Raw genomic sequence first — 13,726 nt, 5'->3', positions numbered from 1 at the left:
AAAGGTAATATTGGGTTTATAAGGTTTCACCAATGTAGCGGATTTTAAATCTAATTAGTTCTACGTATAAAATCATAAATTTAGGTCAGAATAGGGTAAGTAAGCTGAGATTTGAAGTGAGTTATTAATGTATATGTTGGATTTGGGGTCACTCTGTATAGGCATTTCCTATAAAAGTAATTGATGGAGATTATTTCCAAATGAAATCAATGCATTTCACATTGAAATAGCAAATTACATATGTTGAATATAAAGTTTCTTTGGAACCCGCCTTGATACTACGACATTGTTTATTTCTGGAATAAATGGTCTCCTTTTGGAAATTTATAGAGGAAGATTTAGGGTACAAAACTGCACAAATGTCATTGGCGTGATTCATTTTCAAAGGGAGTTAAATAGTTCTATTGATTTCTTGTCGATTTTCTAAAACTGCTGCAAATTTATCTCTGCTGCGAGACTGTTATATCCGGGAATAAATAATCTAACTATACTGAGCATAGAGAAAAATTTAGGGCACGAAAATGCATAAGAGACATTGCCGTAGTTTGTTTTTAAAGCCGATTTAAAAAATGTCAAAAATTCTTATAGATTTCTTATACAAACAAATTTGAAGGATTATATAGGGTGATTCACAACTTACCTATAAAATTTTAGGGGTAGGTGTGTCATGAAAAACTAAGTCGATTTTGTAAGAACATTTTTTAGAAAATCTTTATAATTTCCGCGAGAAAAAAATGTTAAAGTTTGACCATTGCATAACTGGATGACTGTAATATTTACGTTTTTCTCCAGAATCCCTTTTAGGTTCATCAACCTTACGTATAATTTATAGTTGAGTCTCCCACGTGTCAATGACTGGGGGCTGAAAACATGGATGATCCGACTTAAAGGTGACAATTTATGATGCTAAAATTGCTTACACATGTAAGCTTGCTTCTTTTATTTCGGGTGAAACAAAAATATCCTTAAGTCGAATCACCCATGTCTTCAGCTCCCAACTATTGACATGTGGCAGTCCCAACTACAAATTATACGTAAGATTGAGAGGATATCCAACAAAATACTATGGCGTAGGTTAACCTAAAACATTACAGTTGTCCAGTTATACAATGGTTAAACTTGAACAAATTTTTCCGAAAAAATTTTAAACATTTTCCAAAAAATTTTTTTTACAAAATTGACTTAATTTTTCATGACACACCTGCCCCTAAAATTTTATAGATAAGTTGTGAATCATCCTGTATAGAACGATCATTTAAATTTCATATCTAGCCAGTTGTGGAATTTTACACAAGAGAAATAGAAGATAAAAAGTAGGTCGTAGCTTGATCAGATACCGCAAAAGGACCTTAAAATTAATTTTTGATAAAGGAGTCGAATGAGGTTATGTTGCTTTATTTACTTTTAATTTTCAAGATTTCAACTATAAACATTAAGGCTATTTTTTAACAACGCAATTGTTCGAAAAATTCATAATAATTGCTGAAAATGTTGTCCACTCACAAATTTAGGTCCTTTTTGAGAATTCTGTTACAGGTACCACAAGATAAGTCGATCTGCTGTAACAATCTCCTCAAGTAAGTATTCGGGTTTCCATGCATTATCTGTCTTACATTTTCTACATTATCAGGAGTTCGTTTCTTTTGTCTTCCGTTACCTAACTTTCTTTGAATGTTGCCGGTTTCACGGAATAAATTTACAACATACTTCAGTGTATTTGCGAAGTTCAGTTCATCTGTTACAACTTCAGGGAATTTTTCACGAAATTCTCGAAAACAGAATTGAACTTCATAAATCCATTTTCCATTAATTTGATGTCCATTACGAAAATAAGCTTCAATCATAAATGTTTTCTGTTCGTACGTGAACACCATTTTGCGGTAGGTACAAGAACACGAATTTAAACAAACGATATTTTGATGTTAAAAAAGACCAATTTTTTATAAAACGGATAAAATTAATAAAATAACGGAGAAAGGAAAACGAAAAATGCAAAGGCCGAATGGTAAATAATCAAGTAATAAATAATGATTGGCTAAATGTTTTCGGAAGAAGCGTTTCGGCATGAAAAATTAGCAAATGATCTGGTTACTTAGATAACCAAATATACACAAACGATAATCGACATACGTTCGTTTTTTCAACAAATTCCACAGCTTACTAGATATGAAATTTAAATGATCTCTCTGTAGAAGAAACTTTAGACTAGAAAGTTATACGACAGTCATTGGTGTAGGTTGTTCTCAAATGGAGTAAAAAATATCAAAAACTGTTAGTAATTGCAAAATTCTTTATAATATTTTATCACTTTGTCAGAACCGTCCTTAGTACGAAGCTACGAGCAAGTCATTAACTCGGATAGGTAAGGCTAGTCAAAACTATATTAAAAATTGTTATAAGAAATTTCTTGAAGATGCAATATTTATTAACAGAGCTTTCCAAAACAACTCCTATCACTCATAGAGAACCATTGAAAAATATTTCCAACCACATTCCAAAAAACAACATTTCTCACAGCAAATTATCCTTATTTGTTTTACCCGCGTGTAGACTGATTAGGGTATGTAAAAAGAGTTGTAACGTAAGGAAAAAGAAATAAAAAACCAATCTAAGACCAGATTGGAACACATCAGACAAATAAAGCGAAATTACCTGTGTCGACAGAGAACTGACTCCGATAAAAATCAGAGAACCGACAGTTTTAGGCCCCTGGATCAGGACGCCGAAGCTCTAATTAAGGAAGTTTCGGATGAATTGCCATGTTTATGTCGAATAGAATTATTGTTATTTGTTTTATGGAAGCTTCGAATTGAATTTAAGCACTATTTATTGACCGTGGACTGTTAGGAAATATTACCTTTCGTCACACGAAACAAAAAAGACAATATGCATATAAAAATAAAAATACAGTTTGTTCAATTGACTTAAATCTAGTGATGGATTTATTTTCGGTAAAGCTAAATTACAAATGAAACTCGCTGGAAGTTGAATAATTTTCCATCCTGCACTCATTTTTCAGACGTTCAAATAATGGATCTGAAGGTAAATAATGAAAAGTCATATCTTGCGTCGAGTTCCAACAACCTGACAACAATTGATTTTAACAAAATTCACGAAGTTGAGGAGGTAATGAGAATGTTAAATTTTTCCACGCGGTCATTCTCAGGAAAATTCATTACTTCCCTTAAATAATAAAAGGTAATGAATTAGCCGGCTACAATGCGAAACGAATAATTAGATTGATGAAGGGGAGGAATACTTAATTTAATGCATGTATAATCAAAAGGAATGAGAAGCTCAATTCAACAAACCGGGTATAAAATTAAGGGAATTAAATGTCCGTTTAAAGTTAGAATCGTCGGCCGACCCTCTGTTTAAATTCCATTAATACCGGTCTTCGGGAAATATTTGAATTGGTGATGGAATGGTTCCTCGATTCCTTATTATATATTTGTTAAACTTTATAAGTGTTCTTTTTGAGTTGTGATGATACGGCCAGATAATTTAATTACAAAACTACCGCCCCCGAATTGCGAAAAAGTCTATACGTTTGTTATTAAACTCTAAGTTCAGAAGTGCTTTACAGAGAATAGTGTGTGCTTTGCCTGGATAATCGGCAACTGAATTGCCGTCATTATTTTCTATGTTTATTATTCCGGTAAAGTTCTGTAGAATACTGTTATCTTTAGTTCCTTTTTAAAGCCTCGTTTATATCACGAAGCAAATCTATTATAATTTTTGGAAGAAATTTTCAAAGAAAGACCAAAATCAAAGTGAAATCGAGGGTTGTGGTGAAACAAGATATTCCCAGTTGCGCTTGCTTCAATGACCCTATCAGAGAGCAAAACACATTGGGATGCTGCAGTCGCGCTGGACCGCGAACAGAGCAAACTCATCCAGGAAAACTGGAACAGTTGCGTTACGAGAAACTTTACGCGCGCTTTCGCTCCTAAAAATACAGTTTCTGCGCTTGGTGTTCAGTGAGTGGATTGTAAGGTAGGATAAAAGAAACTTAAATAGTTATTTTCATACTTGAAATATTGAATGAAGAGCAACGCCTTAAAATTAAGCAATTTTGTTTTAAACTTGAGGGGAGAAATTTAAGAGTCTTGACTAACAAATTGTTGATTTTACAGTCTACGAGACTTATTTATGTAGGTCTAAAGTCGTGTCGGGGAGAGAGCACAAATTAATCGTTGGCGTTCTTAAGCAGATAATGTAGTATCAAGAGTCAAAATTTCGAGGTTTTCAAAATAATTGACAGCTCTCATATATTAGTATTGAAGACATATTCACAACTACATTTCACACTCAATTTTCATTTTAAATATTAATTGATGATATCTTTGATTGGCTGGTGACATGATACGTTTAGTCGGATATTAATATATACTGGAAGTTTCCATGAAAATTGAAACAAATTTAAATTGAATTCGTGAAGGCTTCTTGTAGAGTAGGACAGCAATTGTCCGATCGGTAATTTATGGCAGGAATATTTGTCCAAGTCGGACGAGTCAAATTTTTTTTTTTACATTTTTTAATGCTACCGTCAACTTCAATTATAACAAAAATGAATGACATTTAAAATATAAAATGACAATTGACATTTGTGACATATAAAATTAAATTGGCCGGCACTTTGGTAAGCAAACATTCCGACAAAAGAAAAAGGGGTAACACACTTCTAAAATTTATTAGATCGTAAAAGATACACGACAAAATTTAACCACATTTTAACTAAATAATGATAGAGTAAGAACTGCTAGATGAAGAAAATATATAAGTTTAAATTTAGTAGCAAAATCAAATAAAAACTTGACAGTATCACATATAATATAAAGGGCTGCTGGAAAGTCACAATTAAACTTGAAAGACTAGGCAGTAATTTCTTGCAAGTAGCTGCATAGCAAAATGTCCTGAAATTGAAAACGAAATGGAAAAAACGGAAAAAATGATAACAAAGCGAATCGAGTAAAGGAAGGAGAGAATTTAAGATTTTATTGTCCCCTTCTTCGCAATTTGAGCTATTAAGGAACATTTTAATAATATTAATAAAATCTGTCTAATTCCATTATTCCATGCCCAAGGAACGAAATAATGACTAATTCGTAAGCGCAATATTGGCCTTAGTCCAAATTACTAATTACTAAATCCTGGACAAAGCTGTTTTCATTTCTATTCCGAAACTATTCGAAAGAAAATGGAAAATTCAATTATTTAAAGGAAAGAGGAGAAAAAATGTGGTGGAGAGGGTCGAACCTTTTAATTAAATTTCGTGCTGGAAAAAAGAGCCACAGTGGTGACACCATCTGAACAGCCTCAAAGCGATTTTTGTACTTTTTTTTGAAGGTCGAAATAATTAAATGGATGTTCTAGTTTCAGGGCAAATTAGGTGTTTATATTTAGGGGTAATGTGTAAAGAGAGAGTGAATGAAACGAAATTCCCTTAGCGATGTAGCCTTTAATTTTTAAAATATTTTTAATTCTATAGAGAGATTTTATGAAAATTTATACAGAGAGTGTAATAGCCATCAGGTGAAACTCGAAGTTGGGAAAACTGTGTTATTCACCTATAAACCCCCATTTTCATACGAGACATAAACCGACTTTTCAGGAATATAAAATCCATCACACTCCAAGGAAAGCTGCAATATAAAATAATATCTTCGTGCACTAGTTCGGTTTAAGCAAACTTTTCCATTTCGGTTCTTTATCGAAAACGTGAAACGTGTAGTAAAAATGCACATAAATATTCTCTGATATCAGTATTGATAAAACCTGCTAGAACTTAATATCTCAATAAGGTTTGAGGAGAATTTTCTCTTAACCAGAGATTTTTATTGAAATATCTGTTTTGTAATTATTGTATTTTAGACGAGAAAAAGCGACATTTCCCAGAGCCTTGCCGGATATTTAACAGTGAAAGATGAAATTATAAAGGAGTTAAAATTTCCAGACTATATAACGACTCGATTTTCAATCCATTATGCCTTTTCCGGCTCGGAAATTCAGTACTGTGAAAATTACTTCAAGAAATAGTCATTGTGGGACCAAGTTTCCGTCGAACTTGTATTTTATTTTATTAGGCAATTGTGGAACAAAACTCAATCCAAGAAAATTTAAATCTCGACAATGCCAAAACAAGTAATTCTTTAACAACTAGGTATTCGAAGTTAACTTGTTGATTCCGTTATGGAAAAAAAGGCTGAAGTTTCGACCCATTGGAAAATCGATATGAACTGCCCATTAATATCACTTACAATTTATTCATCTCCGCAATCAGGCTTATTTACGATAATTGTCTCTAAGGCCCTAACATTGATGTTATTTTCCATAAATTTCGGTAGAAAAATAACCCGAAATACAATGCAGAGGAATAAGAAAGAGATATTGGCATTATACATCTTGAGAATTGAAAAGAAGACGATTTTATGTCGAAACAAAATCGTCTTATGCGTTGAGAATGTAGGGTGCTAATAAAATCCAAATGGATAAATAATGTGCAGAGCAGATACGGCTTTATGGATTTATATTACCTATTTAATAATTTTAGGGGCATAAACATTATATTATTACTGTCAGCCAAAAGAGTGCAGCTTTATGGTTAGCGCAGAAATTTGTGATTGATCTAGGCCCTAATTATGGTACTCAGAGCGACATTCTGGAAACCGTAATCGCCCGAGATTTCCCAATTTATCTTTTTATTGGCTCAAACGTTCGCATTATTCAAACTACCGCAAGAAAGGAAATGAGAGGGAGAGAATGCAGAAAAGCAGAACAGCGTGGAATTGTGAAGAATGTAAATCAGCTAAAAGGGCACATTTAATGGGGTGTCAGCTGAGACGCTGCTTTTATTCGCTATCTTCACGTAAACTCGATAAATGTCTTAAGTTTAATAAATTATTTTGTCTAAATGTTTTTTCGTCTAGTTACAGTCGATTTGAAGGAACATTTTGGGACACGAAAAAGCCTTTTTCAGTCTGTAGCTTAACCATCGACGTGGGTCTTAAAGTAGGCCTTTATTTCCAGTATGTGGCAAAAATTTGTTTGGACTCCCAAACTTTGTAAAAATTGCCCTCTTTTCCGCCAGAACGGAAAATAAATTTGAAGACAGAATTTCCAATAGACTTCCAAGGGTTGTTTGCCTTTTTAACGAATTTCACGTGATCGGAAGTTTTTAAGTTATGGTGAAAGTTCGCAGATATTATTGAACTAGAACCATAAACTACAATAATGCAATTATCATAAGACTTATATGGACTGAATAGAAAATTTATTTTCTTACGAGAAATAGAATTTGGAATTTTCAACGTATACGCAGAAATAAATGCGATGAGTTTGATGGAAATATTTTATTACTACCTTGTCGTGCCTACTTCTGCCTAAACGCTAAATATTCTAAACTTAAATCTCCGTATGAAGTCGCAAGGCTTTGCGTCACATTACCACAACAAGCAACTTCCATTAGAACAGTTTAAACTTGTTTTGTCTTGTTTTGGGTTTTTCGTTTCGCTTATTGAAAACTTCTTTTAAAAACAATTCTGAAAGGACCAAAATATCCAGTTTCATATACTAAATATGATTGTTAATACCCCGGTTACATCCAACTCTAGAAAATGACCCTGACGCATACATATGTCCATTTCAACTGAATTTTCATGAGAAAGCTTTTTTTAACAACAAAACGCAATTATGTTAATGGAATATGTTAATAGAAAAATGAAATAAAGTTGCGTAATGACGTCAAAATGTCGAATTTGAAAAACTTCATTATTGTAATTGACCGTAGAGTGCGATAAAATTAAATTTGGAACCAATTTGGGTTGGGAACTATAGTTTCTTTAAGATTGTGCACTGGAATCCCGTGGTGACAAATTAGTTGTACTCGATTAAATCTAGTCATATACTGCCAAATGCTTTGAAAAAAATGATGATTTTTTACAAAAAAAGTAGCTGAAAGTGGCTAAAAGCAGAGTAAAAATGTGCGGTTTATTTGAAGTAAAATACAAATTTTAGCTGCGATATATAAGATGTACAAATAAGTTTTCACTGCTTGACAAAACATGGCTCCATCAGAAGATTACCTTGAAATTGTCAGATGTAAAATGTACTATCGCAAGTTTAGTCATCTAGTAACAACTAACCAACTTGAACTAACCTTGAAATATTAGTGACTCCTTATCAGCATCACATAATTAATTTCGTTCAATAATGTCAAGTTTTGCGTCGAATAAGCATCATTTGCGGGAACTTTTAATTTACTTCTTTAATTTGAAGAAATCTGCAGCTAAGACGCATCGATTGCTTGTAGAGGCATATGGTGAAGCTGCTTTAAGTGACAGAATTTGTCGCGAGTGGTTTCACAAATTTGGAAACGGTGAATTTCACGTGGAAGACAAAGAACGCAGTGGAAGACCTAAAGTGTACGAAGATACGGAATTGGAAGTATTATTGGAGGAAGATTCATTCCAGACACAAAAAGAACTTGCATTTACATTAAAAGAGACTCAACAAGCAATTTCGCATCGTTTAAAAGTGTAGAGTTGGGTTCCTTATGAATTGAAGCCGAAAGACGTTAAATGCCGATTTGGCATGAGTGACATGTTGCTTGCCAGGCATAAAAAAAGGTTTTTTTGCATCGAATAGTCATTGGCGATGAAAAATGGATTCATCACGATAACCCAAAGAGGAGAAAATCATCTGGACCACCTGGCCATGCTTCAACATCGACAGCCAAACCAAATATTCATGGGAAAAAAACTTGTGTTGTGTATTTGGTGGGATCAGCTTGGTGTCGTATATTATGAGTTGCTCAAACCGAACACAACCATTACTGGAACACTCTACCGAACACAATTAATGGGATTGAGCCGAGCACTTAAGGAAAATCGCGCCCATTACTACTCCAGACACGACAAAATTATTCTCCTACATAATCGCAACATGCTCCTTCGCATGTTGCGGTGCCGGTCAAAACCTATTTGGAAACACTTAATTGGGAAGTCCTACCCCACCCGCCATATTCACCAGACCTTGCCCCGTCCGACTATCACTTATTCCAGTCGACGGCACATGCTCTGTCTGAGCAGCGCTTTATATCATACGCAGATACTAAAGACTGGGTCGATTCATGGATAGCTTCAAAAGATAAAGAGTTTTTCCGATGTTGTATTCGAATGCTGCCAGAAAGATGGTAAAAAGTAGTGGCTAGCGATGGACAATACTTTGCATAAAACATAATGCACCGTTCTTTCACAATAAATTCCTAATTTTTGATATCAAATAGCAGACACTTATTTGTACCCCTTATAGATTATTTATTGCGAATTCGTTTTAGTGCATGCTTTAGTTAAAAAAAAATTAAGACGGCCAATGTAAGAAATGGAATGTGCTTTGGTGGTTTGGTGGTTTGGGCTGATAGGTGGGACACTGCACAATCTTCTATTTCATAATCCTCCATTATTTGCAACATCCAAGAGTCAGATAGATTGATATGCGGATTTTCATCTTAAAATATATGACGTCGAAGAATGATTTTGATTGACTATAACTAGAGTGACAAAACGAATGTATTTGGGCATCTTTTCAATACGTTTAATGCATCAAGAAATTTTAAAAATTGCCATTTTTTTCTATTTTATAATTTTTAATTTCTAACGAAAATGTACTGCTAAAAATATTCTAGGTTTAGACATTTCATCGATATTTCGCTCTAATATCTAGCTATTAAATAAAAATATATAAATGTCAATATTTGGGAATCTGGACACTGAAATTTCAAAGTATTTCGTCGCCCAAGAATTCGGAGATTGTGTCACGAAGTGTACGAGGTGTTTTAGAAAATCGTTTCACAACCATTTCTTAACATCTCCAATCTTTGCCTAAATTTTTATTTTTGAATAAATGAATCATAAATAATACTCAGAGACACTCCTGTTATTTATCTGGGAAATGGGTAGAAAGCGAACGAAAAACCTGAAAGGAAAATGGTTTATAGGTGTTGGGAAAGCACCTTCAAAAGAATAAACTTCCGTCTAGACTTAACACGTGTCCAGAAGGAAAATAAAATATATCCGCTTTTGGAATTATAAGCGGACCACCACGTTTTGTCCAAGTGGCAAATAAATTGTTTTTCTTTGTGGAATTAGGAATTTATGTTTTAGCCCCGTTCCTGAAAAATAAAAGTAAATTGATTTAATATTTTCCAAGTGAAGGTAGGAAATTAGAATGTATTTGTTGTTTTTGAAGGCAGGAAACATTTACTGGTTTGGCTTTACAATTTTATGACTGCCTCGTTTGTGAAAAATTACGGAAAATTAAATTTTTTTATTCACTATAAACAATTAATTACAATTCAATTTTTCGCATTATTTGTTGAAAGTGTGATAATTCTGCAATAGCGACAACACAACATCGTTTCTTGCAATAATAAAAATACAACAATATCCAAATAACTGCTCATAAGGTCCTTGCCAAACTTCATACTTACTTTTTCGAGAGTGCAAAAAATGAATATTAAAATGATGAACAGTAGAGCTATGTACTGAAATGTGTAATGCCCACCAGTTCTATCATTAATGAAATGGCATTATTATTAATTCGCTCTAAAACGTTACGTTAATATAATTCATATGAAACGTTATTTATTAAACCTTCCACATCGGGTTTTTATTTATTATTAAAGTCAAATTTTAACGCGTAATTTTTTGTCACACTAGGGAGTAATAATCGCATTTAAATGGGAATGTAATTTCTGGCTAGCGGGCAAAAACATGACGTTATTATCAAATAGATAGGAATTATATAGTTTTGATTTCGTTATTTAAGCAAAATTTGCACCGAAAAGATATAAATATTTTCGTCAAATATACGTGCGGATAAAATTTTTATTGTCTGTTGTTTCGCTTGAAATAAACAGGGGGATACAGAGGAGTATCCGTGAAAGTACTTAGGTAGTCAGGTTCCAGAATGTTAGCAAACACTTTATTTTATACTACAAGATAGCTCAAGGCAACTCACTGGCAAAGCTCCTCTTTCATAAGTACCTATTCAGGTGCCGCTAGAATGGAAACTTCAATATTTCAAAAATATATGTACTCTTGCCAACAAATTTTAATCCCTTTGGAGGAGAAAAGAATGATTTTATTTTGAAAAAGAATTTGCAGAAAATATCATAGAGGAGCTCCGAATAATTCTATGTCGTGAAAATGATTTTTTGTTTATGAGTTATGTGAAATTTAAACTTTCTAAAGTTTCTAAAATATGAACCAGAAACTTTAGTAATCTGTAACAAAAATTTAGAGCAAAAGTGCGTTATATACGGCTGTTTTTAAGTCTGGAGAAAGCTTCGCCGGCTTTTTCCAGATTCAGAATTTTTTTTATTCATTAATATGCCGCTCTGAAATTCGCTTATGCTCAGGAAATAACTTCACTCTACGATTGTTAAGAGGACAATATTCAGGAATTAAATGTTTTTTTTTTTACATTTGGGCAACGTTGTTTTTTATTCAGTGTCCAGGAACCAATCTTCTCAAACATATAAACCTCAAACCAATAAAAGAAAAGCTTTATTTTGTCTATACAATTTTCCTGGCCACTCTTTCAGCAAAATAAATGTCTACGGTGTAAACAGAGACGAAACCACGTATTTATTTTATGGAACGATAATCCAGAAGAGATTGCAGTGAATTGTCGCTTTAGCTGAAAATTGATCCAAGTTTAGAGAGAATCTGGAAGAGATAAAATTATATTAGATTTTATTCTTTTCTTGCTTCTATTATTGGTTTTATGTGCAAGACAGATTTGTAAGGTTAATTAATATATTATTTCGCCCTTATCTGTAAATGTGTCGTTAAATGGTCAAAACCGAGATGATTTGATAAAATGTTAGAGATGATGCATATATGTACATATCTCGAATGTCTAAATATCTAGTTGATGTTATCATCCTTTAGGAAATGTTAATACTATCCCTAAGCCGGAGCTTCTTAATAGTAAGCCATATATCTCAGCCTAAAAGCACAATTCTACCGGGGAGTTTATTCCCTACAAAAACTAAAGAGATGAGTAAAATATTAAAGGATTTATGGAATATATGTGGGGATAAAACTTTTTTGGCACTTCGATGTGTCCTGATGCCCCTGTTAGCTTACAGAAAAGGTGGCGGTGAAGGGAAGTCTTAAAGATCCTTCCAGCGAACTCCTTAAACCTGATGTATATGAACATATCAGCAATGAATCCTGAATGTGACGTGCACATCAGGGTTCATAAAACCTATATGCATATAAATTACACTCATTACCGCTTTGACCGACCAGGCTTACCCAATTACACCTAATTTGAGTTGCTATTTGAAGTACCTGCAGAAAAACAGAATTTTCAATTTCCTATGTGAAAATTTCTACCTAGTGAACGGAATATTTACCAATTTATTTAACGAAGCTTATTAAATGAAACATGGGCTTTAATGAAATCCCACATATTAAATGCCAGTTTTAACTTTCAGATGCGTTATAGGAGCTAGTTAGTACATTGTATCGCTAACTTGATCAGTTAGATTACGATCTGCGTTAAATTGGTACAAACTAATAATTGTTTCAGGAATCCCATAAATGAACGAAATTCGCCAGCAATACGAGCATCAAATTGGCTACATGGAAACGCCCTCATAGGGAAACTTTGTCCTTTCCAGTAGCAAATTCCAAAGTTGAAGACTTTCATGGATTGGTATAAGCCTCGCTAGGTAAGTAATTGGGATTGTTGAGAATTTTAGCTAAAAAGAGTTCTTTCAGTATTCAAATTCAGCATAATGCCCTAAGTAACATGGTTACCAAGCCCACCGTCTTGGTACCTCCATCGTTTTCCAATAGCAGCTGCAACCATCCTAGATACCAGAACACCACCTTTTGGACTATTGTTTCCGCTGGTGATGTGATCCAGTCCTTTGTGGTTTTGATGCTCACTTTTGGAATTCTTTTCGCCAATGTTTTATTCATATCAGTGATTAATAGTCGACGATATTCGAAGTATATTCATTCTCAGGTAAGAATAATATTTTTGTTTTATGAGATGGTAAAAGTTTTAATTTTTCACTTTGCTCCCAATTCAAGAAATTAATTATATAACAGTTTATCGATTGGTATCTGCACGAGAGATAAATTAATCATTTATAATTTTATATTTTTGGGAATATGGAAATTCCAACACTGAAAACAATATCTCTCAATAATTATTTGAGCTTAGTGAGTTCCTTGTTTTTTCATAATAATTATTTTAATAAGTCATTAGGCAACAGTGCGTCTTTAACCATGTAAACCAAATGATAAAAATTCTCAAACTCAGATAAAAATTTCGAAATCGGTGATGCCATTTCAGGAAACAATTATATATAAAGTTCCAAATTTATTCTACTGTCATTCACAATTTTTGTTTAGAAAGGTAATAAAATTTTACCGAAATGCATATAGAATATAGCCACTCCTTGTTGATTTTATTACCTAGAGTAACGACAGTTCAAGTCAAAAGTTTTCAATCATTTTACTTAAATTCGAAATCCGTTTAGATCACAGAAATAGCAACGTTGTGAGCAGCTTTTGTTCGCAAAGATGGACGTCAGTCTTTAGCGTCTTGAAAAACAAATGCTATATGTAGAACTGCCATTTTTTATGTTAATCGAAATCGTGGAATTTGAAAATATCTAGAAAATATTTCCTTTATATTAAGGTAC

General features: G+C 33.2%; 1 protein-coding gene across 1 annotated transcript in view; it reads left to right on the top strand.

Annotated features, from left to right (window-relative positions):
- The first annotated feature begins 3,859 nt into the window (after positions 1–3,859).
- The window catches only part of LOC136410376 (trace amine-associated receptor 8c), a 51,229-nt gene continuing 41,362 nt past the window's right edge, over positions 3,860–13,726 (top strand). Inside the window, exons 1-3 of the mRNA XM_066392514.1 lie at positions 3,860–3,996; positions 12,601–12,742; positions 12,792–13,041. Coding sequence (XP_066248611.1) covers positions 12,823–13,041 — 219 coding nt within the window. The 5' untranslated portion in view covers positions 3,860–3,996; positions 12,601–12,742; positions 12,792–12,822. The remainder of the gene's footprint in view (positions 3,997–12,600; positions 12,743–12,791; positions 13,042–13,726) is intronic.

The sequence above is a fragment of the Euwallacea similis genome, chromosome 1 (assembly GCF_039881205.1).
Source record: "Euwallacea similis isolate ESF13 chromosome 1, ESF131.1, whole genome shotgun sequence".
In the NCBI taxonomy this organism is placed as follows: domain Eukaryota; kingdom Metazoa; phylum Arthropoda; class Insecta; order Coleoptera; family Curculionidae; genus Euwallacea; species Euwallacea similis.
The sequence above is the reverse complement of the archived record's forward strand: the minus strand, read 5'-3'. Positions and strand labels throughout refer to the sequence as shown.